The sequence below is a fragment of the Manis pentadactyla genome, chromosome 4 (genome assembly GCF_030020395.1).
Source record: "Manis pentadactyla isolate mManPen7 chromosome 4, mManPen7.hap1, whole genome shotgun sequence".
In the NCBI taxonomy this organism is placed as follows: Eukaryota; Metazoa; Chordata; class Mammalia; order Pholidota; family Manidae; genus Manis; species Manis pentadactyla.
Window position 1 is genome coordinate 119,818,577 of NC_080022.1, and position 27,431 is coordinate 119,846,007.

A 27,431-nucleotide genomic window follows, 5' to 3' on the forward strand; every position below is an offset into this window, starting at 1 on the left:
AAGAAGCGGAAGCCCCAAAGGGGGCGGTAACGGCGCAGCTTAGGTTGTGGCGGTTCCTCGGTGGTTGCCCGCTGGGGTCCAAGCATTTCGGGCATTCGGATGATGCCGTGACGCAGTAAAGCGACAGCGTTAGCAGCGTGAGCGCACCCTGTGGAAGGAGCCCTTCGGTCACGGAGGTGTCGCCGCTTGGAGGCAGGTTGTTATTCAAGGGTGCAGCTTTGAAGCTCTTCAGTGAGTGGGGGAGGGGCGGTGGACGACGAGCGGTTCCCGTCTGCGCTTGCGCCGGCGTCCCTGCTGACCCGGCCCTCAGGCTCGCGCATGCCTGCTGTGAGCGGAGCCGCGGTGGCCGGCGGCGTTGCGCGTGCGCGCTGAGAAGCCCGCTGAGGAGCGGCGCTGGCGGACGTCGAGCGGACGGCCCGTGACGTCGTGAGGAGCGCTTTAAAGTGCGGGCCCGGCCGGGCGACTGAGGGTCTGGCTGGGAGTCGGGCCCATCCTCCACAGACGCCCTCCGCGGCATGAGGCGCTGCCGGCGTCCCTGCCCCCCGGGACGTGGAGAAAGTGGAGGAGGAGGAAGCCCCATTGCCGCTACTGCTGCATGACCCGCCTCCCCTGATACTCGACCCAGCCAGCGCCCGACTCAGCGCTTCGCGCCGGGTCCTCTGGCCCTGTATGCGGGCCTGGCGTTGAGGATCCCCGCACCTCCGGCGGCCGTGGGGCGCGTCCCCCGAGAGCCATGCCCGGTCGCTCAGTCCGTCCCGGAGGACCCTAGAGCAGCGTCGCGGGGGCCATGGCGGCCGCCAGCGGTTACACGGATCTGCGTGAGAAGCTCAAATCCATGACGTCCCGGGACAACTATAAGGCGGGCAGTCGGGAGGCAGCTGCCGCCGCCGCCGCCGCGGTGGCCGCCGCCGCCGCCGCCGCCGCCGCGGCTGAGCCTTATCCGGCTACCGGGGCCAAGCGCAAGTACCAGGAGGACTCGGACCCCGAGCGTAGCGACTACGAGGAGCAGCAGCTGCAGAAGGAGGAGGAGGCACGCAAGGTGAAGAGCGGCATCCGCCAGATGCGTCTCTTCAGCCAGGACGAGTGCGCCAAGATCGAGGCCCGCATAGACGAGGTGGTGTCCCGCGCTGAAAAAGGCCTATACAATGAGCATACGGTGGACCGGGCCCCTCTGCGCAACAAGTACTTCTTCGGCGAGGGATACACGTATGGCGCCCAGTTGCAGAAGCGCGGGCCCGGCCAGGAGCGCCTGTATCCTCCGGGCGATGTGGACGAGATTCCCGAGTGGGTGCACCAGCTGGTGATCCAGAAGCTGGTGGAGCACCGCGTTATCCCCGAGGGCTTCGTCAACAGCGCCGTCATCAACGACTACCAGCCCGGCGGCTGCATCGTGTCTCACGTGGACCCCATCCACATCTTCGAGCGCCCCATCGTGTCCGTGTCCTTCTTTAGTGATTCCGCGCTCTGCTTCGGCTGCAAATTCCAGTTCAAGCCTATCCGGGTGTCGGAACCTGTGCTTTCCCTGCCAGTGCGCAGGGGTAGCGTAACTGTGCTCAGGTAATCCACCTGGGAGAAGGGGGCGGCCCTACATCCTACTGCCGTAGCTACCTGACCAGTAGGCAGTAGCCAGTAGAAGCCCGCGCTTTGCACTTCTGACCTATTGTTCTGTTTGGGCGGGGGTGGGGAGGGTGGCAAGGAAGGGAAATGGTCTTGGTTAAAATTTGTATAGTAAATAGGGAGGGGTCAGGGAAACATCCCAGAATTCTGTGTCCTGAGGGCAGGTTTGGCACGATCATGGCCTTGTTCCACAGTTAATCTAAAAGGAGGCTAAGGTTTAGTAGTCTCTTTCTTTACCTTTGTGATTTTAGCAAGTCACTTTTTCACTCTGGGTTTCCATTTCCTGTGGTTTTAAAACACCTATTCTTTTTTTTAAGTGAGTTGAATTTAAGTGTCTTTCCAACTTTGTTGTTCCTGGTTTCCTTAACAGAAAATGTTCATGGATTCCTTAACAGAGAAAATACTCATAGAGGAAGGCCCCGGAGAGTATTTAATTGAGACATGTTTTCCATTCCTAAGCGGGGGTGTGACTTCCCCGGAGTTGAACAGATTAGTGGTTGGACTACGAATAGCACGGCAGATTCTTAAAATTCGGTCCCGTTGGCTGCTTAAAGAGCCCCTCGATCCTTCCTAAGAATGTGTTAACAGGACCGTATGAAACAAAATAAAGCAAGTTCTGGTTTACCTGGTATTTGGCCTTGTAGTTGTGTCAGCGACAGAACTGAGTAGGCTCTTGGCCTATTTTGGGTCCCAGATCCTGCTGAGAATTAGCTGAGTGCCCTGGTCCCCAAAGGGACTGTGTGCTGGAACACCTTTGCTGTTCATGTGAAGTAGAAAATTTATTTGGCAGCTGCCTTTTATCTAGCCCTGAAATAAGTAATCTAGCAGTGTACTTCAGTAATCCCCAAAACCTCTTAGGAAATCTGGACTGCAGCTGTTCAGAGCGGCTCAGTTGATGACTGAATTTTAGTGCAGGATCAGGACACACCAAAGTTTTCTTGAAGTTTGGTGAGTGCCATAGGCTGCCATGGTCAACGGGAGAAGCAGAGTCTCTGGAGGCCCCTTAGGATCATGAGGCAGGTCATCATCTCATTTGAGTTGAACCACTGAGGGTGCTTCCCTGCCTGGGATGGTAGCAGAGCTTTGTGCTATGCAGTGTCTCCTAATGGGAAGTCTGGGAAACCAGTGGCGGCGGCAGTACTTCGGCTTCCTTGTGCATCTGAAGTTTAGAGGGCCACTGATCTGTCGGGTGTCCCTTTGCCATTGGGGCTTCATGGTTCTCCGCCATAGTGGTTCTGTTCTCCCGGTCTTTAAAGATAGGATTTCCAGGGCAGACTCTCCCAAGTGGCTTGCTGTAAGGCATTTTGGTGTCTGTCTTAACTGAAGGACTCACTGATAAAAGGACCTCATACAACGGCCGTTGGTCTCTTTATGGGATATTTTCCTTACAGTCAAAGTTCCTCTGAGTTGTTTTTAGGAGATCTAGCAGTGCTCTGGGGTGTACTGGGAAGATCTTAAGAGGCAGTCTGTGACTTTGAGACCCCCACTCCCCCCAGCACACCCAAAGCCCTGTATGGAAGAGCAGAAGTTTCAAGTTCTTAAAGTGCAGGTTAGTGATCAGCAACAGGATTGCGTCATCAGGAAAATTCTCTTCATCTTTTCCTTAGAATAGTAAAGTCCTAAAGCTTTCTCAGCCTTCCAATCCGGATTCTGACTTGGCTGTGGAGTTAGTGTGGAAGGCTCAGTCGTGTCCTGAAAATTGCTGCCCCAGGCTTTGAATCCAGCTTTCCTGTCATTTGCTTTGGGATCTTGTGGGTGGTCTCTGAGCTGGCTTTCCCATCTGTAAAGTGGGGTGACCCCCAAACCGTATGAGAATTAAAAGCAGGGAGTTGGTGTTTCATATAGGGCCTGGCACAGGGTTGACACTTCAGTGAGCACTTACTTTCACACACACCATTCAGTGATCCCTTGTTCTTTTGCCAGGGAAGGGGCTGGGTTTTTGATGGAGCCTAAAACATGGCTCTTTCCTTAATTGAGTTCACAGCCCAGTGTAGACCACAGATGGCTCAGGAAGGTAAAACTGTAGGATTACATTGAGGGGGGGACATCTTAACCTACTCTGGAGTGTGGGAGGTTTGGGAGGAAGTGAGCTGGAACTTGAAGGGTGACTAGAAGATTGCCAAGCAAAGAAGAGGGTTGGAGGAGTGCAAAACTGCTTTGGCTGTAGTAGCAGGGAGTAGCCACCAGTAGGGGGGGGGCAGGTATTGCTGACTTGAGGCAGATGGAGTTCATTATTGGTCCTTAGATCCGGCATGGACCTGAAGTGATGTTCTCAGTGAGAGCTGCCAGGTTCTGACCTCTGGACTGGTTAAGCCTTTGTTGTGGGGGGGTCCGGGGGTGCCCTGTGCATTGTAGAATGTGTAGCAGCACCGCTGGCCTCTGTCTGCTAAATGCCAGGAGCACCTTTCACGACAACCAAAACTGTCCCCAGATGTTTCCAGATGTCCCCTGGAGGCCAAAATCATCCTTAGTTGAGAGCCACTGCTCTAGGGATCTAAACTTCCCCACTAGTTTAAATCTAGCAACTGCCCACTTAGCACCCTCAGCGTGGTGTGCAAATGGGTGAACACCTGCAGGTTAGTAGTGCCTGCCTTCAAAACCTGCTTGGGCTTTTCTCCAAGCTGCCCAGAGGCCATGCTCTCTTTCACCTCCTTTCACTTCACAGCCCAGAAGTAAAGCTGCAGATGGGAAGGAAGGGGCTGATGACAATGGGTTCTCTGCAGATGGGAAGGGGTTCTAGTAATTCTCATCTGACTCAGATTTCAGTTGTTGGTGTCAGAGGTGTCTATGCCCATCCAAGACAGTGTGTCAGGAATACAGTTTTATATTTGATAGTTGTCAGTAAGAGTGTTAGTCTGTGGCAGACATTGACTCAGCAGTGTCCAAGCGTGGGCATTTAGAGCAAGCCCTCACAGACCTTTCTGGAAGTGCTTCAGATGTCTTTCCAAACCCCATATGCAGTTTGTTTTGTTTTTTGTTTTTGTAACCTTCCCATGTTGGGGGTGGGTGGGTCCCTTCTTAATGCTGCTATTTAGGGAAATAAATATCTTTCACCTCCTCTTCATATTGGTTCACCTGCATTGCTTCTGTTCCCTGTAGAGTGAATGAGTGGATTAAACAGATTCCAATTGGATTAATTAAAATAACTGTCTCAAGGCTAATTACTTGTTTGCTGCTACTTTTAATCACTGATGCCTGGTCTGTGGTTGTGGTGGCCACATGCCCAGAGGCCCAACCCTTAGCCACCTGTCTGGAAATGACTGTTGCCTAGCCATGGAACATGCAGAGGTGAGTGGGGCCTGTGACTTCCAGATAACAGTTGGTATTGGGTAGAGTTGGCACCCATCAGTTCTGGCTAAGGACTGGTCTTGTTCAGCTGGTTGAGAGCAAAATTTAGCTTTCTGGCTTAAAATAGTTGGGAAAGTAGGACAGATAGGTCCTGGGCCACATCTCCTGTGTGGAATTTTCTGATTCCATGGGAGGTGCGGGAATCTCAGGAAGAAGTTGGGACTGTGCATTCTTAGGAGGAGCTTTTGGCTAGGGGGGTTGGCCAGACCTAAGGCTAAGGCAAGGGACAACAAAGGGAAGCTATCAGGCAAGCCATGGTCTTAATATATGAACTCAGAGCAAGCAGAAAATAAACAGGCCATAAAGATTTCAGGGCTGGCCAGCCATTTTCAGCTGGGCAGTTGGTGTGCAGCCATTGCTTAGAGAATGTGCTAGCTTTCTGAAGGCATGGGCTCATTTTTGAAGACGTCTTCCATGAGAGTAGCAGGTGTATACATGTCCTTGGCCAGTAAGGCCTCCAGGGCAGATGGGACCTTGTCACTGGGAAGCACAGATGGGCTTTTCTTCTGCCCCACATTATTCCCTCCCTAACCAGAAGCAACAATGGAGCATAGGCACAGAAACTACGAGTTCAGCTGGAGTACCAGTGCCACCATGTTAGCTGTTTGACCCTGGGCAACTTACTTAACCTCTGTTGTCCTTAGTTTTCCTCTGCAAAATGAGGCCATTGATGCCATAGAATTGTTATTGGAGATTTAATTTCTTTCAGAACAGTACTGAATGCTTGAAGTTTAGGTAAAGTGTCTTGACTTGAGCTGCCTAATGTGCTCAGCTATTCTCTCTACCTTTGTGTACAGAATTGAGACTTAGAGCAAGCTGACCTTATTCCTTCTGGATTCAGAAAGCCCCAGGACTTATAAAGTTAAGCCTTGTGTCTTTTTGGAGTTTAGGGTCTGGCTGTATGTAATTTGAGCCTGAGCTCACAGCCACCCCTATGCCCAGGTGGCTGGTGTGCTGCCCCAAAGCCTAAGCTCTCAGTCCTGCAGGCCTCTCAGTGGTCTGAAGCAGGCTTGTGGGGACTACTCTGAGCAGTTAGCTGCAGCCAGATGCAGGATGTCACCAGGCAGTCCTGGTGATCTTGGCCAGTCCCTTCATCTCCGGTTCTGTTGTATCCTGGGCAGGGCACAGAGTAAGATGTGGAATAGTGGCCATGTGCCTTAGCAACTCAGTCTCCAGACTGTCCCCTAGAGGAGGGATGTACAGTCCTGCACAGTCCTTAGAAAAGGTTTTTCAGACTCCTCCTTTAAGCTGCACCTAATCCTCAGAGGAAGGGCTTGATGCAGTTGATCTCAGTTCTGAGTTCAGTGTACATTTCATTTAGTGCCCACTGTGTTCAGAGATGAGTAAAGCCTTTGTAGAGCTTTGTCTTGTAGGGAAGACACAATTCCCACAGGGCGAAATGTAGTAGTAGAAGTGTGGATGAGTGGTGTGGGGGGAACCCAGCCTGGGGGAGTTGAGGAAAGCTCCCCAGGGAGGAGAGACTCTAAGGCACTGTGCTAGTAGGTGAGAGAGCCAGCTTCTGTCACGGTGGATGCTTGTGGCATCTGGTCTCTGCTGCATGGGGTTGGGGGGAACTTGAAGAGGCTCAGCTGAGGCAGGGAGCAGGCAGGCTGACCAGCACAAGGTATTTCCTCCTCTTTCTTCTCGGTGAAAACAAAAGAGCAGGAGGCACTGAACTTTTCACCTTGCCAAGGGTAGGGCTGGACCCAAGGCATATTAAGTTTCAAGCTGGCAGACTGGGACTTTCAAAGTTTCTCTTGTAGTAAGTAGGTTCCTTTAGCAGTAAATAACCCTTTGTGGTCTCTACTGGACACTTTCTGCTGAAGTGTGGCCAGAAGTGCTTCCCTTGGTCAGGACTTTGAGCCTCCCATTCCCAGAAGGGTGTCATACTCTCAGGAGGGGTCAGTAGACTATGATCTAGTTGTCAGGAGGTTCTAGAAGACCAGTGCTAATGAGCACTTAGCAGGGGCCAGTGCCATGGTCTTTCTGTGAGCCTGTGCAGTCCTACCTCTACACTAGTTCTGAGGCCTGGGCTCGGTGGGAACCTGGCATGGCTTGTACTTCACTCTAAAGCCATTTGAGAAGTGGGGGCAGATGTTAAAGTCTTAACAATCATTAGGGGCCCCAGAAGAATACCTAAGTTGTACAGCATAACAAAATGAACAACCAAGAACCTATTGCTGTCTTTGTTGCAGATGAATAAACTGAGGTTTGGCCTATAAAGTGACTTAACTAAGGTCACAAAGCTAGTAGGTGACAAAACTCAGGTTCTAACCCAGGTCTCTTCAACTACTTGATCCCTGTGTGACATTTCTCAGTGTGAGCCTATAGACCTCAGTAGGTGTTAACTTGAGAGAAGGTTCTTTGGTCAGTGCTCAGGTAAACAAAATCAGCAGATTCTTTTTTTTTTTTTTTAAAGTATCATTGATACAAAATACTATGAAGGCTTCACATGAGCCATATTATGGTTACTACATTCACCCATATTATTGAGTACCCCCCAAACCCCATTGCAGTCACTGTGCATCAGCATAGTAAGATGCTGAAGAGTCACTACTTGTCTTCTCTGCAAAGTCATCAGATTCTTTTGCGGTAGTAATTCTCAGGTCCTTTATTCAGTATTTTCCAGATTGATTTGACTGAAGACATTTGTCCATAGTCTCTCACGGGACTGATGTTCACAGAGAAAACTCAACAAATGCTTGTCTAGTAGCAGATGAGGGGAGGAGGGAATCCCTAAAATAAAGGTTCTTTACTGCCAGTGTGTCCTCAGATCAGAGATGCTTCCCTCTTGGACTTTTATTTTCTATTCACTCGTGTATCCAGTTCTTGCCCATGTTACCTGGTCATTTTATGGAGCCCTTCCCAGGCTTGCAGTGTTTATGATAGTGACATAGATGTCTTTATAGCTGCCCAGGAGATGGGAGCTGATTAGCATCCAATCCGAGGAAGATTTGTGGTCCCCAGGCAGTCAAGGAAATGCTGAGCAGGAGCGGGTCGGAGGAGGTACTCACCTCCCACCTCAGGCCTGTGGTCAAGTGTGTTTCTAGTTGTGTAGAACTGCCTCAGCTTGGTGCAGGAATGTGGGTGGAGTGGGGTGGGATGGGTGGGTACCTCTTGGGTGCCATACTCCAGTGAGGGTGTGTGAGGGGCTCCGAAAGCTTGAGTTTACTTCCAGAGTTACCATTCGGGAAGATGTTAGCTCTGAAGGGGACAGTCATCTACCCACATTCATTGGTCTGAGCAGTTTAAAAAATCATGTAACAATGAAAATAAATAGATACTTGAGTGTGATGGAAATTCTTTTTTTTTTTTTTTTTTAATTATTTTTTATTGAAGGGTAGTTGACGGAAATTCTTAAAATACCCCAAACACAGCTGTCTTCATGATCTTGGATCCCCCCAATGGACGTTCTTGGAAGCTTTTTTTTAAGTAGACAAATTCTCTCTTTGAACATTGCAGCCTTGATTCTCTCTGGTGACTCAGTGATGTCAGTGTTCCCCTTGGCTCCCTCTGCATGCCGAGGGGTAGGGGATAAGGGGGGAAGGAGGAGGAGATGACGTTCTTGTCTTCTTGGTCAAGGTCTGGTCTGAGTCACTCCAGCTGTCTCCAGAGTTACTAAAGGTGTACTTTCTTGAGGGCCCTTTAAAAGAAGGGCTTCTGACTTGTGCAGGGAACTTCTTGCTTCAGCTTCTGCCTTAAGGCCTACCTGTCTTTGCCTCATTCCAGCCTTTTCCTTCCATGGTTTCTGGGTAAAAGCATCCTAGAGTTAATGTGTTATTTCCCTTCCATATAATCTGTGAACCTCTCAAATAATGGGGCAGAGGGTGGCCATAAGACCTGCACTATATTTCTGTCTCCTTACCCCTCAGGAATTTTGGTTGTCCATTTTCCATGCTCACAATGCTCTGTTTATTTTCAGTGGATATGCTGCTGATGAAATCACTCACTGCATACGGCCTCAGGACATCAAGGAGCGCAGAGCAGTCATCATCCTCCGGAAGTAAGTGTCCTGGTGTCTGGCACCTGCAGGCTTGTCTGGAGACGTAGGTCTGGGTTCCCTTATAACTTGGCTCCTCTGTATCAATAACATGGCAACATGAAGCCTGGGGTAGGAAAAGGCTATAAGGTCTCGTATTTTTTTATATAAATTCTGTGAGGATAATGCTGTCTTGTGTTTTTTTCCAAAATTAAGTTCTATGACTGTTTAACTAGGGTGTTTAGGGCTGAGCAAAAAGCACATGCTCCCAGTACTTATGGGCAGTCTTGAGTCAAGATTTGGGGAACACTCTTCCAGACACCCTCGCCTCCCACACTGCACTCTCCTTTCCCTACCCCCTTTATTCTCATTTATCACACGCCCTGATTATTTTTAGATTGTCCCTTAGCAGCCTTCTTTAGAAATGCCTGGGTTTTCACTGGGAGGAGCAGGGAGTGAGGAGAGGAAATGAAGGTGGAGTATCAGGCCTCGGTGTTCGGCAGGTGCACAACTTGTGCTTCACTTTCCTTTCCGGTCAGGGAGTCTGGAATGTGCCGACTAACGTCAGCAAACAGGCTCTTCAGCACTTCTCTCTTCAGCACACTGGTGAGTGGGCTGAGCTGTGCCAGTGCCGATGCTGAGTCACGATGGACCTGCCGTTAGAGCGGAGTCCTGAGAGGCTCTGTGATCACCAGTATCACAGAGATAGACTAGTGAGCAGAGCAGGACTAGTGCCCACACCCAGGCTGGAACAGGGTGTCCTATGGCTTGCCATCCTTGTTTTTTCCTCTTCTCCCAGAAAATCGTGAAGATAATAGAGATAATTTACCCCACATCCCATTTCCCTTTTCTTAACATATTTCATCAGTATGGTATGTTTATTACAATCAGGAAACCAATATTGATACATTATTATTAACTAAAGTCCATACTTTGTTCAGATTTCCTAAATTTTTTCCTAATGTACCTTTTGTGTTCTAGGATCCCACGTTACATGTAGTTGTGGCTTCCCCCTAGCCTCCGCTAGGCTGTGACAGTCTCTCAGACTTGCACTTGTTGTCACCTATTTGTGGTGACACTGGTCGGGTATTTTGCAGCACATCTCTCAATTGGGATTTGTCTGATGTTCTCTCATGGTTAGAAGGGGGTGTGGGTTTGGGGAGGAAGACCGCAGAGGCAAAGCACCCTTCTCCTCAGGTCACACCCCAGGCACAGGACTCAGCACCGCTGGGGTTGACCCTGAATGCCTGGCTAAGCTTGTGTTCGTTTCTGCACTCCACAGTTTGTATTTTCCCCCGCCCACACTGTCCTCTCAGGGAAGTTGGCATGCAGCCTGCACCTAAGGAGTAGGGAGTAGCCACCCAGATGATCTGGGGTTCTGCCCACAGGAGAGTGTCTCTCCTCCCCACTTGTTTATTTTTCCATCTAGTCATTTACCTGTATCAGTATGGACTCAGATATTTATTTAATGTGCTCAGCTGGTCCCAACTTTGGCTTTTGGGGGTTTACACACATGCACTCAGCTATCTCTCTCTCTCTTCTCCCTCTCAAAATATGTTCTTTTTGGCTTGCTATCTTTTTAACTTGAGTCTATAACTTTGTGGTCTTGGCCCCTTGGGCACAGAACTGCAGATTAATGTGGTAGTGAAGTCTGTGTGACATGGTTCTGCCACTTTGTCAAGTCAAACTTCTGAGCCTCTGTTTTAGCATCTCTAGAATGGAGGTAATCCAGACCTTGGGACAGGCAGAACATGTGGGGGCACTTAATGGAAGTTCCAGATGTAAGTCAGCCTGGGAGCTGGCAACTTCTGACCTCTAGCCTAAGGATTCCCAGAATTCATCAGAAAAATGGTTTTTATCTGCCTTTACACCTTCTTTTCTTGGGTGGTTCCCAGCACAGGCCAAAACCCAGAACATAGAAGTGAGAGAGCCCAGAGTGTAGCTCCTTTTTTTGCCTCTCCTCCTCAGACATTTCTTCTCAGGCTGTACCTGGCACCTCCAACTTCCACCAGAGACAGGTGGCCTATCAAGGGCAGGAAACTTGGAGAAGAACTCCCAAAGTGATAGAGAACCAGAGCAGCTTGCCAGGTATTGCCTCCAAACCTCTCCCAATATCTTGTCCCAGGGAAGTCCTCACTGGAGGAACAAGTGGAGGTGGCCATAGCTGCCAGGCTGGCTGAGTTGGATGCTCCTCAGTGGAGGTAGGCGTCTACACTGTTAATCAGCTCCCCTTGGAAGCTTTCTGGCCAACTGGGCCCCTGGCAGTGATCTGATCTCACTCAGAGAATGGCTGTTGGGGGTGACTGCGGTTCATTGACCTCTGAGTGGACCCAGAGCCAGCCATGGACTGAGCTGGAGGGCAGAAGCACAGAGCTGTGGTGTGAGGGGGCTAGAGAGGAGTGGGAGGATGTCACTGGAGAAGTGCCCAGCTTGTAGAGAGCCAGCCCAGGGGACCAAAGGCACAGGTAACTCTTTGGCCTGCAGGATAAAAATCCAGACTCCTTGCTGGGCTTTGGCTCTCCATCCAGCCTAATCTCTTGGTGTTTTCCCTGTCATCTTCTACTTCTCACTTAAAGTACCTGCAGCTCCTAGTATGGTCCATGGATTTATGTCCTGGGCTCTTGAAGCAGTGTGGCCTCTGTGGGAATACTTTCCCATCTAACTTGTTCCACTTCCGATTATACCCTACCTTTCGAAAGACCCACATATACACACTGACAACCTAACCATCTTCAAGGCTCAAGTGTTGACTGTCTTGACATGCAGGAAGCATCATTTATACCTGCAGTCCTCTCAGCACACCCCCTCCCACTTCAGATGTCCCAGCCTATACACTTGCTGTTGTGAATTTCCAAATCTTTTCTCTGGGAGATCCCTGTTCATCCAGGGCCCAGCATTGAGGCCCAGTCCAGAGGAGGCTTCAGAAGAAAATATTCAGGCAGATGAGGAGCAGCTCCAGAGTAGCTATAGGGGCTTTTCTTAGAAAAGGACAATGTGATGACAAGATGCAAAGGGGCACATGTGGGCCCAGGTGCTGTCCAGACATCAGGAACTTGGGCTTGGTGGGTACTGGCTGATTTGGTGTCTTCTGGTGAGGCCACATCTGAGTGGGCGGGGTCTGGGCACTGAGCTTGTTCCTGCTCCTTACAGGCAGAGGAGGTGGAGCCAGTCCTGCCTTCTCTTAAGGCCAGGTAATTGCATAGGCTGCTGAGGGAGGGGTGGGGCCCTGTCACTGGCTCAGGTCAGTCAGAGCTGAGACATTCTAAGCGTCTCACAGGGGAAATTAGTGGGTGGCTGTCAGGTGTTTTCCTTCTAATGTGAGTAGTACTGAGTCTTCATGCACATGGTGCCATTGTTTCTCACAGGGAGGATGGGGGCTGGGAGTGACCTCAGAGCCTCCCCAGGAGTGGAATCCTCAGGCTGCAGCTTAGTGTTATAACCTCTTTGGGGTCACAGCCAGTAAATGGCTGAGTGAGGCCTTGAATATGGATGTCCTGCTGCTGAGTCTTATGGTCCCGTGGTGGTTTGCCTAGTGGCGCACCCAAGCTGCACCTCTGCCCCTATGTGTCATTGGGTGGATGAGTAAGAAACTGGAGCTCACATACAGAAGGGTTTTCTTGCCCCTGCTGTGAGCAGAGAGCTGATTGGTGAGAGTATTTTAAGTAGCCAGGGGGCTACTACATAGCGGGGTGAGGCAGCACCTGCAGGTGGGCCAGCTCCTCAGCATCTCCCAGTTTCTGAATGTCACTGTTACCTGGTCCACCCAGGGCAAGCAGCCCAATGTGCATCTTTGTCAATCATTGGTACCCCTACCAGAGAGGCTGGACCTAACCTTTTTGAAGGTGTGGTTAGTTTTAGATTACTGGTTAGAGAACCAAGAGGCTGGCCAACATCAGGGGTGTAGCAATTCATCAGGGCCAGTGGAGGAGACAGGGAGCAGTGTTCCATTTTTTCCACAATTTCCTGCTGTGCAGCCTTCTGAAGAACCTTGCATGCTGCCCCGTGCCAGGCACCCACCTACTAGGCATCAGGCAGAATGCTGCCCACACATTAACCCTGAGAGTAGAGGGTATAACTTTTGGAAAGGAGCTCAGATAGGAAGTGGGCTCCATCAGGTCATCTAGCTGCTTTGGAGTGGTCTTTGAGTAGGGATTCCTGACTTGGAAGCATTAAGCATCTCACAAGCACAAGGCACCTGAGGCAGGCCTGCAGGAAACTTAGTGCTCCCTTGGTGCCCAGTATGTACCAGGTCGGCCTTTTGCATGCCAGTTGAACACAGGCAGAGTGAGCACTGCCCTAAAAGCACAGTGTGTCTGCTGGGGCCCAACAAAAACAAAAAATTGCACCCATCTTGGGAGTTGGGGTGTGGTTGGGACAGGCCTGGTAGATCTGACTCCGGAGCTAGAAACTGTTGGTCAGGCAGAAATGTAAGCTGAAAGGCTGGAAGGTGGGAAGTGTAGAGGACCGACCTCTGTAGTTTGCAGGACAGTGGTCGGAAGGAGCCCTTGGATCAACACAGTCATCAGGAATGATGACTTGTGGGTAGCCCTTGGCCTTACAATTGGTGGCCAGGACACCCAGTTCCTTGGTCTTTGGGACTCCCCTGGGGCTGTGCTGGGTCTGCCTAAAGACTTGTTTACCTGTCCAGTTAACCAGATAAAGTGGCTCAAGGCAGTGTAAATAGCCCATTTCCTTTGCTTTTGGTCAAGGGGAGTCAAGCTCAGAGTGAGCTGAAGCTAGGTAAAGCAGCTAGAGATTGATTTGCCAAATGTTAGCTAAGGTTGGAGTGTGCCGGACTCTGTGCTAGTGCCAGGTATGCGGTCAGTATGGTCTCTTCCTTTTTCCTTTGGGGGAAAGCAGACATTTAACACCTCACCGGGGGCTGGTCAAGGAGGGCTTCCCAGAGAATTGCCATCTGAACTGGTGAGGATGTGTGGGCTTCAGGCAGATGTGGAAGAGGTTTGGAGCAGACGGTTTAAGCAGTAGAGATTTGACCTTTACAGAGTCCCAGAGTCTGAGGACTATGAGGTAGTCCATTCTGGAACATAGAGTAGACATGGGGCAGAGGGCTTGATATGATCTAAGCTATTCAGAAGACCTCATGCTGTGTTGGAGAAAGCTGGCACTGGGAAGCCACTGAGGCGTATGAGCATGGGGTGAGGGATTTCATGGGAGAGATTGTAGGAGGGCTGAGCTAAATGGTTTATATGGTCATTTAGGCCAAGGGGTCCCATGGGTCAGGGGAGACCCTCCCTGAAGGCAGAGCCGCCCAGATGGGAGTTTGTGTGAGTGGATGAGCCGGAGGGTACGGATGGAAGGTGTGTCCCTGGGGTGGGGGAGAAGTAGCTAGCACTTGGTTTCCCTGACTTGGCCAGGCCTGAGACATTGCCTCCACTGAGATCACTGTCATTGCTTTGTCTCCATGGTTTTTGTCCCCTGTGCCACGGGTTAGTCCACTTAGTTCCCTGGTCCAGTCAGTGTCTGTGTGCACATGCATATTCCCTGCCCATTTGGCAACCTGACCAATGTGATGTGTTCACAACCTGCCCAAGGAATAAGGGGGCATTTGAGACCTCCAGAGGATATGAATGACTTGGGCTTCTGGGCTTTGCCCTTTCCTCACTGAGAACAAACTGGTTACCTGAGCCCAATGTTCTCACCTATGAATTGGGGCTGTCATGGAGCTGGGGGGTGCTTCTAGCCCCGTCCTCACCATGCCTCTTCTCTATCTTAATGGGTCAGGGGTAGGGGATGAGGAAGGCTGTGCCTAGTTGAGGCAAGGTGGGAGCAGGGTCACATGGAATGGGAGGAACGGGAGACCTGGAGGTATGTTGTTTAGTGGCCCACGTGGGTGAAGCAAATTTGGTGTGTAGTGTCCTGGAGGGTGTTATCAAGCCCTTACCAGGCCTGATCTGGGAGATTCCTGGGCCCTGTTTCTGGTTGACATCTGTGGAGCCCAGGCCCTTAGAGCTCTGGGTTATGCATGTGTGATGTGACTTTGTGGAAACCAGGCTTACTGATTTGGAGAGGCTCCTCATGGGGTCTGGGTATCACACAGACCTGGGTATGGGGGGAGATCTGCTGGAAGCCCTGGACCATGTGTTTGGGGTGCCCTCTCTTTGGGTGATAGCTCTCATTTTAGGCTCTTCTGACTAAAGCAGGCCTCTATACCTGTCACAGAACTGCCTTGTGGGGTAAGCAGGGCAGGAGTTGAAGGGAGGCTGGTGGAAGATGGCAGTGGTGCCAGGAGGGGGTGGATACTTTTGCAGGAGAGGTAGCAGTGCAGGCCAGGGCTTTGTAGGAGTCAGATACTCAGAGGTGCTGGAGCTTAGACCAAGGGGCATAGGTCACTCAATAGGCACAGGGATACTCAGGCCCACCACACTGAACCGTGTGTCTTCTCTCCATTAGGAAAGGCAGGCTTTGTAGCACAGTAGTGCTTGGTGAGGGTAGAGTGAGAAGTTATGGGGCCCCAACCATTTCAGTGGGGACTGAAATGCTGACTGGTTCACTGTCTCCCAGAAATGGTGACCTGTCCAGATAAGATAGCTTTCTGCTCTGCTGCAGTGAAGAGAGCCCACCTGGACCTCAGAGGCTGTCATGGGGTAGCAGCTGTGAGACTTCGGCCAGTGACTTAGTCTTTGATTTAGCATTGCTCCCCACCTCACTGTGGGAATAGTCCCCAAGGGCAGCTTCTCTGGAGGGTTCCATGAGCGAATATGAGGGGAGCTCTGGGAGGCAGTCAACTCGCTCCCTTCCCCTCAGGTCACATGTAAATGTGTGACATTAATGATCGGTCATCCTCCCTTCGTTTTGGCTTCCCCTGTGCCGAGGCCCACTCCCTGCTTTGTCCTGGGAGCTGTCCTGACACCCTGGGTCTCATGTAACTGGGGTTCCTTGCTGTGACCCCTGGATGTCGACTCAGGTCTGTAGGGCAGGTCTTTGTTCCTGTTGCCATCTGAGAAGGCCCAAGCCCAGACCTTACTGTGAGAACCAGCTTCCTGTCTCCGAGCTTGTGCCTCTGTCCACCAAACCCTGTGGGGCCTGGCCTGCTCCTTGGGAGTTGGCTGGCTTTGAAGAGAAGCGTACTCTGAAGTTAAGCCGTAGTGGGGTCTGGGCTTGGGATCTGGTTCCTGGCTTCTTGCAGCTTGGTGGCTTTTTGGAAGTAGAGGGAGGGCAGGAGCTTCTCCATTTGTTCTGAGATGGACTTAACAGCACTGGGGATGTGGCAAGAGCCCATTTGGGTCCCAGAGCTCATACTATCCCCAAACTGGGTACAGGAGACTGGGTTTCTGGCAGGGCTACCTCTGATCATTCCTTCTCTGAGGGCTGCCTCCTGAGCTGTCACTGAGGGGAACACCCTTCCACTCCTTCAGACAGCTTGAGGGACATGTCTCTGGCCTGTCTGTCTAGTCTCAGCTGGTCCCAGTTGTCTCCCCAGCTTCTCCAGCAGTCCTAGACACATAGTAAGAGGCCACCACCACTGTCCTGGCAGCAGGCAGCTCAGGTGGGGCCATGCTAGGACCCCACATGTCCCAACTGTGCCTGCCTGGCAGGACGGGCTTATGTTTTCTAGCCCCAGAGGAATATGGGCCAGGATCTTCTTTTGGTAGCTCTTTTATTCCCTAGTCGTCTGTCACCCACCTGAGGAGACAACTCCGGGGTCCTGGGCCCTGAGCATGATCCTGGCACCTGCTGGGTCTTAGTGTTGGGGTTGGCTCCATAGCACCAGAGGGGAATGTTCCTCCATGAGGCTTTCTCTGTGGAGTCCTCTATGTTGGGCTTAAAGGCTTATGTCTCATTTGGTCTAATCTCTGCTGCTTGGACCTTCCAGTGCAGAGAAGGCTATGAGGCCCCCAGGGCTCGAGTGCTTCTACTTTCCACTGTCGTGTCTGGGTGTTGCCCAGCACCACCTCTTCCCAGTGCCCTTCTAAAGAATTCTAGCCATGAGGGAGGTGACTTGCCTTTGGTTTCTATACCTTTAGAACTGAAAGAGGCCTTACATCACCACATTTGTCTCTGTTTTGCTTAGATGGAGAAACTGAGGTCCAGAGACAGACAGTGACTAGCCTGGACTCCGAGTAGCAACATTGGGGTTGGATCTTCCTCTTGCTTCTAGGTCCTGCTTCCCTGAGCCTAGAGTGCCCAGAGTGGAGCTAAGACTGGTGGGCCAGTCAGTGCAGCTGGGCCTCTCTTGGCTCCCTGCCTGTGAGGCCAAAGCAGAGGAGCAGGGCAAGTTGCCCTGCCTGGCTGCCCATCAGCTTGGCTGGAAGGCATCAGAACATTGGTTTCCAGCCGGAAGGTATTCCCCTGCTGGCCTCAGGAGAAAGACTTGGTCCAGGCTGGCTCCTACCTGTCCTGCTTGGAGTCTCACCTCGGCTTAGACCTTTCTCCCACCATTTCCAGGGCATGTGACTTACTGTTTTGCTGACCTAGTTTTCCCTGGGATTCAACCATAGGAACCATAGGGGTAGGGGAAGCTCTGAGGACTAGATGCAGTTAGTCACCAAGAGCGCCAAGTGTCCTAGGCCTTGGATTTCCCTCCTGTGGTCTTCCTCTGACTGTGTTTGTGGGATTTCCTTTGAGTCCTGCCCTGACCACAGCACCTTCTGCCTCAAGTTACTGATTTGTGCCCAGCAGCCTGTGAGAGAGATGCCTACAGGGCTTTCTGCCAGCTGTGTCCCCTTCACTCCCCACCCCAGGCCTCTCTCTTGCCTCTTGATGCCTCTGGCCTGACTGGCCAGTCTTCTCTGTATGACACAGGAAGCCTCAGGGCTTCTTGGAGGTTTCCCAGGCCAGCTTCTTCCTGGCCTGGCTTCATAAAGGACTTGGACCACTGTCCTGGATTACTCCCTGCCCAGATTCTCCATCCCTTTCTTTCCCATCCACACTTGCATGCTTTTCCGTTACTAGGCATTGTGTTCCTTGAAACTTGCACCCAGTGGTAGGTGGGGATTTTGCCTTCAAGAACCCTCTGGCCTTGGCTTGGTCAGCATCCTGGAAGCAGCAGAAGCTGCCAGGTGGCTGTGGCGGGACCAGAGCCAAGTGTGTGAATGTGAAGTTGGACCCGGGCTCTCCTGTATGAGAGAGTAGGGGAGCTCCTACTCTGTTCCCTTCCAGCCCTTTCAAACCTGGGCCAGGGGCACCTTCCTGTCTTGGTATTCCAGACAAGGATGTAGGCGTCTGTTGGCATATGTTGCTGCCCACTGTGGGGAGTCCTCAGGCCTCTGACAGGTGGTGTAGATGGCCCTGGAGAACCTTGGGCCTGAGTACGGTGAGGTGGGGCTGCCATGTGCAGCCAAGAGTGAGCCTTGGGATCTTTCCCATGGGGCAACAGATCCCTATCATTGGAAGTCTCCAAGCAGAAGTGTTCTTGTTCCTACTCCTAAGCCTGAACTTAAGAGGGAGGGTCTTGGTAAGGAGACTGAGGCACCGACCAGAGACTGCTAGCCTCCACTTAGCCTGGCTGGAGAAAGGATTGGTCTGATGGGGCCCACACCCTCCCCAGAGGCCTACTCACTGTCCATATGCACTTCCTTTACAGGACGAGGTTAGATGCGCCCCGGTTGGAAACAAAGTCCCTGAGCAGCTCTGTGTTACCACCCAGCTATACTTCAGATCGTCTTTCAGGAAACAACAGGGATCTTGCTCTGAAACCCAAGCGGTCCCACCGCAAGGCAGACCCTGATGCTGCCCACAGGTACTTAGCTTAGGACCCTCAAGACCAGCAAAGCAGCCCCATGACCTTGGCTACAGGGTGAGATGGGTAGGGAAACCTGGGGTGTGTGGCCTTGTATTGCCCCCCTTTCCAAAGCCTGTGTCTGGTTTGCCTGGGTTGGCATTGGTAGCATTCCTGCCTAACCCCTATCCGCCTACTTGTACCCGCAGAGAGAAGGGTTGGGCCGAGACTCTTGACAAGTGGGAATGCTTCCTAGCCTTTCCATGACTTCCTTGTTCAGTCCACCGTGACAAACGTTCTCATGGGTTATACTTAAATGTTGTGAGGGAAGCTCAGGACTTGGAAGGCAGTGGATCGGGGACCCATTTCAAAAGGTTGGGGAAAGTTTCTGCAGGAGTGTCTTTTAAGCTGAGACTGGAAGCATAAGGAAGACATGGGAAGGGCAGTCTAGGCAGGAGGTGCTGAATGGGCTAAAACTCTTAACGCAAGAAGATCTTGGTGGGTTGGTGAGCAGAGGCAGGGTGGGCAGAGAGAGAGAGAAAGTGGGAGTTAGGGGGAGGGATTTAGAAGTAGAGGTAGATGGCAGTCTGTCCAGTGTTGAGGCTTTGATAGGGAAGGCTGCCTTCTGTCTGGCAGCCTGGACAGCGTCCTGTGGTACTGGACTTGGAGCCCAGCAGACCCCACAGCGCATTTGGGAAATGTCTCTAGGACTAGAAATGGCTACTAGCATTTCGTGGGCGAGGACTAGGATGCCAGTGCATCTGCCAGGACCACTCCCTGTGGAGAACCACCAGCTGGAGGGAGCCCAGAAGATGGCTGAGAGTCAGTCCCAGACCCAAGTCTGGGGAATGCTGCCAGTCTCACCCCTTTCCTTGCAGGCCTCGGATCCTGGAGATGGACAAGGAAGAGAACCGGCGCTCAGTGCTGCTGCCTACACACCGGCGGCGGGGGAGCTTCAGCTCTGAGAACTACTGGCGCAAGTCTTATGAGTCTGGGGAGGACTGCTCAGAGGCGGCGGGCAGCCCGGCTCGAAAGGTGAAGATGCGCAGGCACTGAGGCCTGCGGCACCCAGCTGGAAACTCTGGTTAATCCTCACGTAGCCGCCCCTTTCATTTGTTTCGTTCAAGGGTTTCTGTTTATTTTTTGTTTGTTTTTTTGGGTTTTGTTTTTTTTTGCTCCTTATATTTTTTTCCTTGGTTTGTTGCCTATTAAGGCTGAAGAACAGAATTGGCTGGAACCTGGTTCTCATGTTCTTGGTTTTTCTTCTAGGTGAAAAAGCTGTGGCATCTATAGGGAACAGAAGCTCACACTGGAGTGGCCAGTAGGAGGTTGTGGGGGGCAGCCGTCTTCAAGTGGGGCTATGTCAGACGGGGTTTATTTAAAAGCAACAAAACGTTTTGGCTAAGAAAATTCTCCTTTTGCTTTAAGTGTAAATCTTTTCAGCATTGTCAGTGAAGTCAGTCTCCTGCCACCCCCTCCCACTGATGTCTGCGCTGGGTTGAGGGTTGAGGTCTCCTGCGCTTGGCTGGCTTGGCAGGGGGCCTGCTGTGCCAACTTCTCACCTGCTCTCCAGGCCCTGGAAGCTCACGCCAACACCCTCTTCCTCCAGCAGAGTTGTTCAGGATGACAGGGCAGAGGCTTAAACAGTGCCAGGGCTGCCACCCCAAAGCTGTTGGCTGCCCCTGGGCTTCCACTGGCCCAGGCTGCCAGGAGGCTGGTTTCAGTGCTCCTGACGTCTCTTGCCAAGAGCACACCTCTTTGATGGGTTGCCCCTTTCAAGCATATGCCTGTGATTGTATGGAACAGTTAGACTGGCCATGTTGGGGCAGTTTTAGGAACTGTTTCTAGCTAGAGGGACAGTGTCCTTCCATGTCTAGTGTTTGGGGTGTGGAAAATTGTGTGTGGTAGGGTTTCTGTTTGGTTTTTGAGTTTTTATTTTTTCCCTTGGCCTCCTGGCTTTTTCCTTTCCCTTTTCCTTTCTCCTACATGGGCTAACTTGGGCCTTCTCCCCACTCATCCCTGTAGGAAGGTGCCTGCCCCCTCTGCCTGCAGCATGCATCCAAGGCCAGAGCTCGGGCCTACAGATTGGGTTGGTGCCTTCTCTGCCTCTGGGGCATGGGAGCTGGGGAAGGGGCTTTTAAGGAATAATAAAAGGGGGAAAAAAGTTAGGTCTCTGGCAGTTTCCACCTACTCAGATGCTCCAAGGCTGCAAAGTTTTGCTGATGTAGATTCATTAGTATTATCTCCTTGCAGGCCAGGGCCAAGACCCAGGCCTGCTGAGAGCAGAGGCCCTCCCAGCCTCCAGGCTGCTACCACCCCAAGGGGCCTTGTCTTATGGAAGCCTAGGCCTGAGGCTGCAGAAATCAGGCAGCCACCGTCAAGAAGCCCTCTCAGGGGCCAGAACTCCTTTGCCAGTGTGGATTTGAGTTGGGACTGCATACTAAAGCAGTTGCAGTTATTTTTACAGCTTTTTTTCCAAAAATGATTTGTAGTTGTGTGCAGCACTTTGCCCTGATATGTGTGCTCTACAATAAAAACCAAATCTAATATATTTTGAAACAGTTGTCTGATACTGTCATAAGAGAGGACTTGCCTTTGTTGCTTGCCTTATCCTTTTATTTTTTTCCTTAAAATGAAGGGGTAGAGGGCAACAGAGTTATTGCCTACCAGCACCCTAGAGGGGATGACCAGTCTCTGACCCAGGACTGAGGGCTGAAGGTAGACTTGCCCTTTGCCCCATTCTGAAGAGGACGGACTTCATAAACCATGTGTTCAGGTGCCCGGGGTACCTTGGGCCCCATGGGAAACAGGATCACACCCTGCTGAGTCCTGGAACCCCTTTTTCTCGGGAGTCATCAGAAAGGCTGCATGCCAGTGAAGAAGGGACAACATGAGCAAAGGCAAGGGAGAGCCTGCCTTTGTAGAAGGTTTGATGTCTTACCTGTGTAGAAGTGGCTTTGCTCATGAAACAAGTTCTTGAGTTCTTTTTCCATACCAGCCAAGCTCTCACCATGGCCCCAGTAGTGAGCAAAACTCCGGCTTTCACGATATGTATAGTTGTGGGATGCAGATGTGGATAGGAGGCAGTGGGGTTGGGGCCCAGAGGGTTTCTGTCCCTTCAGATATCCTGGACCTGGCTCCCAGGTTCTAGTCAAAGGCTTTGGTCTGGAGTCTCCCTTATTTGCTTGCAGTGCTCAGAGCCAGTCTGCTTGGCCAAATTTTTGCTACGGAAACGTGGCAGGCCACTTAACTGCCCATTTAACAGAGAAGAGAGAGTCCAGAGGGAGCAAGTGACTGGCCATGGCTCAGTCCTGTCAATCAGTGACAGAATATGAAGAGGGGGACCAGAGCCTTCCCTGTGGTCTGCAGCCAGTGGACCTAGAAGGGTAGCCACTGGGCTGGGCAGACTGGGCCCTGAATGCCCTGGAGAGGAGACATTGGAGCCGAGGGATGGTGACTTGCTAAAGGTCATCCAGACTATACATGGCAGAGGTGGGCACCCCCGACTCTGCCTGGCCCGACTCTAGGAGCATGGGATGGGGCTCATGTGGAAAGCTGGGGGGCTAGGAGGAACCCAATTGCAGCTGTGACAAAGCCAGTCCTGAGCTCTACCTAGGCCCTGGGAACCTGCAGGATTGTGAGATGGTTGCAAGAGGGAGGGTCTCCAGCCCTACTAGGTCCTCCTGTATCACTGGCTTCAGCCTCTGCACCTATATAGTGGCTCCATGCTACTCCATCTCTGAGCCTGATAATTCTGAGAATTCCCCAAACCTGCAGGAATCCCACAGTTGACTCCCTGAATCTGACTGTCCCCAGCCATCTCCTGGGGCACCAGCTGTTTGGGCCACATGCTAAATCCCATTGTTCTCCATCCCCAGCCCAGCTGTGCACACAGTAGGTGCTCTAACATCTGGCACCAGCCCTGCCCACCTGGGAAGCCCACCCTGTTCCAATAACCCTTTTGTGTGGTGGGGGAAATTAAGGCCCAAAGTTACGTTCATTTATTCAAAAAATATTTGAGTGTTCTGTGTACCAAGCTTTGTGCCAGCTGCTGAGGACACAAGACAGACCTGGTGTGTGTCACACACATACATGTAAGGTTGTCATAAACTGTACTGATGCAAAAGATCTGTAGCACATAAATTGCAAATAATAAAATATACAATAGTCTTAATTGTAAGTTCTATATAGCCAGTTGTTTCTCAGAGAATGGTTTCATTGATTTTTGCTGAATTCTTGTATTTGTAGTCTACCTGTGGTAGTAATTCCACCACTATAATGGTAAACGGAGTTGCATCCCATCTGCTCTGTTAGTTTCCTAGGGCTGCTAGAACAAATTACCACAAACTTGGTGGATTAAAACACAAGTTTATTTTCTCAGTTTGGAGGTCACAAATTCAAAATCACAGTGTTGGCAGAGACATGCTCCTTCTGCAGGCTCTAGTCCTTGTCTCTAACAGCTTCTGGTGGCTGTTGACATTCCTTGACTTGTGGCCACATGGCTTTCTCTTCTATGTGTACCAGATCTCCCTCTGCTCCCTCCTTAGGACACTTGTGATTGGACTTGGGGCTCATCTGGATAATCAAAAATAATCCCCCCATGTAAAGATCTTAACCACATCTGCAAAGTAAAAAAACATTAAATCTACAAGTTCCGGGGATTAAGGACCTGATATCTGTTTAGCCTTCTACACTGCTCTTTTCCCAACAGACATGTCATTAAATCTGATACATGAGCTACTGATAACTCATTGTTGAACATGTTAATTGGATTGAAATCTCTCAGCCCCCACACTACTTTTAAATTTAATGTGCATCAATATTTTCTCCCACTGATTTTGTAAGTCTAGACCTGTGCTGTCCAATATGGCAGTCACTGGACAATTTGGCTGTTCAGCACTTGAAATGTGGCTAGTTTGAATTGAATGTGCTTTAAATGTAAAATAACAGAATTTGAAGAGTTAGTATGAAAAAAGGAATGTAGTTACTTTATATTGATTACATGTTGAAAAGATATTTTGGACATACTGGGTTAAATAAAATACGCTATTTAAATTAATTTCACCTGTTTTCCTGGTACTGTTTTAAATCTGGCTACTTAAGAATTTAATGTTACTTAGGTGGCTTGCATTATACTTCTGTTAGATGGCACTGGTCTAGAAAATCAACAATAAATCCAGCCTGATTTGTGGTGTGTGCCAGTTTCCCTTGTGGAAATACTCCCATCATGGCTGATTTCAAGCTGTCAACATGAGGTCACTGAACAAGGAGTTGAGAACACCATTATACAGTGTTTCCACCATGCAGACACAACATATATAATTAAAGAGCATAAATACTAAAATGTAGTAAAATAGGAAGTACGTAGTTTTGAACATTACCTTTGCTTTTAGTATAATTCAATTCATATAACTTCGTTTTTAATAATGGTAGTGTTTAACAACTGAATCATAAAAATTCTTAAATTTGACAATTGGCTCTTGCAAGTGGCTTCTCTGGAAGGTTTTGAGCAGACAGGATGTGATCAAACTTAGCATCTCTTGGGCTGCTGTGTTGAGGCCAGTCAGAATCAGTAAGAAAGCCACTGCATTGACTGGAGATTAAGGGGCCCGACCCCAGGCCAGGTGGGCTTAGAGCCACTGCGTGGTGCACGAGGGTCCTCCAGTTCATGGGTGCGGTTCCCCCTGTGCCCACAACGTGGCAGCACAGTCTGCTTCAGAGTGAGGCAGGGGACAGCCATCCCTTGGTTTGGAGGGAACTGAGGCCCCAGAGGCAAGAACTTAGATTTTCCACTGAGTCTGCCTTGCCCAGCCAGGGCACCCAGGGTTAGTGGGCGTGCGGAAGGGCCCTAACTTGTCAGGGCAGTCTCTCTGTAAGTCTGCATGTGCCGTGCCTAGGTGACTGCTGCTGGAAACCACCTTCTCTGGCCTCCACCCAGTCTGCCTCTGGGCTCAGCAGACCCTGGCTTCTCTTAGCACAGCGCAGAGTGTACTGTGTACTATGTGATCCCAGTGCTTCTACTCTTGGCTGAGAGACTAGGACTGAACTCTAATGCTCTCCTAGACTCCTATTATGAGTGAGGCCCTTTTACGAATTGTCTCATTTAATTCTCATAACCTCTAACACCTAACTTGGGGCCTGGATGCAAATCCTAACTTTGCCATGTACTAGCTGTGTGACTTTGAGCAAATTTCTTCACCTCTCTGACTGGCTTGGTTTTTTTCTTTGTAAAGTGGTCACAGGATTAAGGGAATGGCTTTAATATGCCTGGCACAGACTTAAGTGCTCAGTGTTAATAAATGGCAGTGATGATACTTGCCCCCATTTTGTAGATGAGTAAACTGAAGCCCAGAAAGATGAAGTAGCAGAGGCAGAATTAGAACCTGGATCTGGAGAGAGGAATGACATACAGAACCTCGCCTGCAAGTAGGCCTGCAACTGTCCACCTGCCTCAGCCCTGGTGTCTCAGATGTGACATACTGCGGGGGCCAGGTGTACAGTCCTGAATCCCCAGGCCTGTGGCCCAGCATAAGCCAAGAAGCAGCACAGCTCAGGATCCAGGCTCAGCGAGTGTCAGGAGTGTCCTGCACTTGGAAGAGTGCTAGGCTGGAGGTTCAGAGACCTGTATTATCTATCCTCCCTTGTAAGATGAGGACTGCCTGGGGCTGCCTGTTTGGCCTTGCTTTCACTGAGGCCCAGCACCTGGTCACCCTCTGTGGACTGAGGGTCCCAGGCCCATTGCCGCCTCCTATCTGGGCCGTAAAGAAGCCCTTAAAGCCAGCTTTATTCTGCATACCACGCAGGAGGAAGTGCTCGCTCCTTCCCCCAGGCAGCTCCCCACTTGGCTTTCTCTCTCACCTTCTGCCCCAGGCCCTGCCTACCCCTACCCCCAGCCCAGACTCCACTCCAGGGATCCTCAGGCCTGCTAGGCTCCCTAGGCTCCCGTTTGGGAGAGTAGGGGGGGGAACCACCAGGAAGAAGCTGTGTGGTTTGGTTAGCAGAGAAGGGTAAAGGCCTTGGCTGGGATCCAGGCCACCTCCTGGAAGGCAAGGGCCCACCTCTCAGCTAGGCTCTCCTGGTTTCCTCCCACTCTCTTGCTGCTCCTGCTTTACCTGTTTGGGGCTTTTCCATCACTGCCCCCTTCCTTCACAGCTGGCCTTGGGCAAGTGACTTCTCTACCCTTGGCATCTGTTTACTGTCTAAAGTGGGACCATCCTTGTACCCACCTTGTACATCACTTCAAGGACTCAGGCAGACACAGCAGGTACAGCTTTACTGGGGTGCCAGCCTGGTTCAGGGACACCCCTACCTCCACCTGCCTCTCCATATCCTATCAACCACCATTTTCTGTGGACTGCTTAACAGTGTGGATTAGTTTTGTGTTTTATATTTTCAATGAAATATTTCCAACATAACTGAAAAGTCAGAAGCCAAAAAGCACTCACCACCCACACATTATTTTGTTCTATTTGCTTCCAATCTTTTAAAACATATATAAACATAATAAATATATGTATTTTAAACACCTACTGTGTGCCAGGCATGGTTCTAGGCACTGGGGACACAGCAGTGAAGGACAGCATTAAAAAGCAGGTCCTTGGGGAGCTCATCTTCGAGCTAGGGAGACAAGTAATATAAACATAAATAGGTGATAGGTGAGAAGTTTGTCAGAAAAACACAGGTGGAGGAGGGCATCAGGAGTGAAGAGAGGTTGGGGAGGCTCCCCTGAGCAAGTGTCATTTTGAAAGTCAAGACCAAAGGAAGCGAGGGATTCAGGTAAGTGAAAACCTGGGGCAGAACACTGCAGGCAAGCAAACAGCAAGCACAGAGATCCTGAGGCATCTGAAGAACAGTGAGGTAGCCAGCATGGCCTGGAGCAAGTCTTACAAATAGCTGGCTCATGGGGTGCACATCCTGCCGGGCCCTGTGGTCAACTCCCATTTTGAATCATCTCATTTAGCCCTTGCTACATTTTACAGATGAGGAAATTAAAGCCTCAGGTGGACAAGTGACTTACCTGAGGTCACTCAGCTGGCAAGGGGATGTCAGGATGTGAAGTTAGACCTGGGTCCCACCTCAGAACTGGGCCAGGGCCCTGGGGTGGCCTAGAAGGTGGTGGGAGGAGGGAGAGGCCATCCCACCCAGGAAATGCCGAGAATGCAGCAGTTCCTCCCTGGCCCGAGGATGACCTGAGGCTGGGAGGTGGAAGGAGGGACCAGTTCTCCCTTCCCTTCTGGGGCTGCTGACTCAGGGCCCTCCTGCCTACCCCAACTACCAGGATAGGTGGGAGGGGCCTGAGACCCTGTATTCATGCCCTTGGTCGGCTCCCCAGCCTGTTTCCTGCTAGAAGCAATGCACAGACTTGGCCAGGTGGTCTGGCCCTGTTGCTTTGGACTACTGTGGTACTCGAAAGGCCTGGGCGGCCCAGGCTCTTGGGGGAGCGAGCAGTCATTAAAGCCCTGAACCCTCTCAGCCCAGGAGATGTACGCACCCAGTGCCATTCCTAAACCCTGCCCTGTGTGTGGATGGGCTGTGGGTGTCACTTTACCCATTTGTACCTCAGCATACCCACTGAACCTCCTTCAACCTGTTTGGATGGGGCCAAGAGTCACCTGGAAAAGGTGGTTTGAAATCCAGATTCTGGGGCCCCACTCCACAGGCATTCACATTTCAGGGATCTAGAATCTGCATTGTTAACAAGTGTGTGCAGGTGCTCCAACACTTTGAGAAACCCTGCTTGCCACAGGCCCCTTCATCTACATGCAGCCCTACCTGTTAAACTCCTAGTTACAGCCCAGCTTCAACTGC

General features: G+C 51.0%; 1 protein-coding gene and 2 long non-coding RNA genes across 4 annotated transcripts in view; 2 read left to right on the forward strand and 1 right to left on the reverse strand.

The window, feature by feature from the left end:
* ALKBH5 (alkB homolog 5, RNA demethylase) lies at nt 1-23,682 on the forward strand. Of its 2 annotated transcripts, XM_036893971.2 has the most exons (4): nt 5-1,557; nt 8,888-8,968; nt 18,489-18,644; nt 19,502-23,682. In XM_036893971.2, the coding sequence occupies exons 1-4, from the start codon at nt 788-790 to the stop codon at nt 19,677-19,679; spliced, it is 1,185 nt and encodes a 394-aa protein (XP_036749866.1). In that variant the 5' UTR covers nt 5-787; the 3' UTR covers nt 19,680-23,682. The 2 variants fall into 2 exon arrangements, with proteins under 2 accessions (XP_036749867.1, XP_036749866.1); XM_036893972.2 differs by lacking the exon at nt 18,489-18,644 and having other exon boundaries at nt 1-1,557.
* The window catches only part of LOC130683427 (uncharacterized), a 6,188-nt gene continuing 1,732 nt past the window's right edge, over nt 22,976-27,431 (reverse strand). The window contains exons 2-3 of the long non-coding RNA XR_008997138.1: nt 26,154-26,240; nt 22,976-23,198 (exon numbers count right to left, since the gene is read on the reverse strand). This is a non-coding gene — a long non-coding RNA (uncharacterized LOC130683427). The remainder of the gene's footprint in view (nt 23,199-26,153; nt 26,241-27,431) is intronic.
* On the forward strand, nt 24,243-26,148 carry LOC130683428 (uncharacterized). The gene is made up of 2 exons (XR_008997139.1): nt 24,243-25,577; nt 25,622-26,148. It is a non-coding gene; the product is annotated as an uncharacterized LOC130683428 (long non-coding RNA).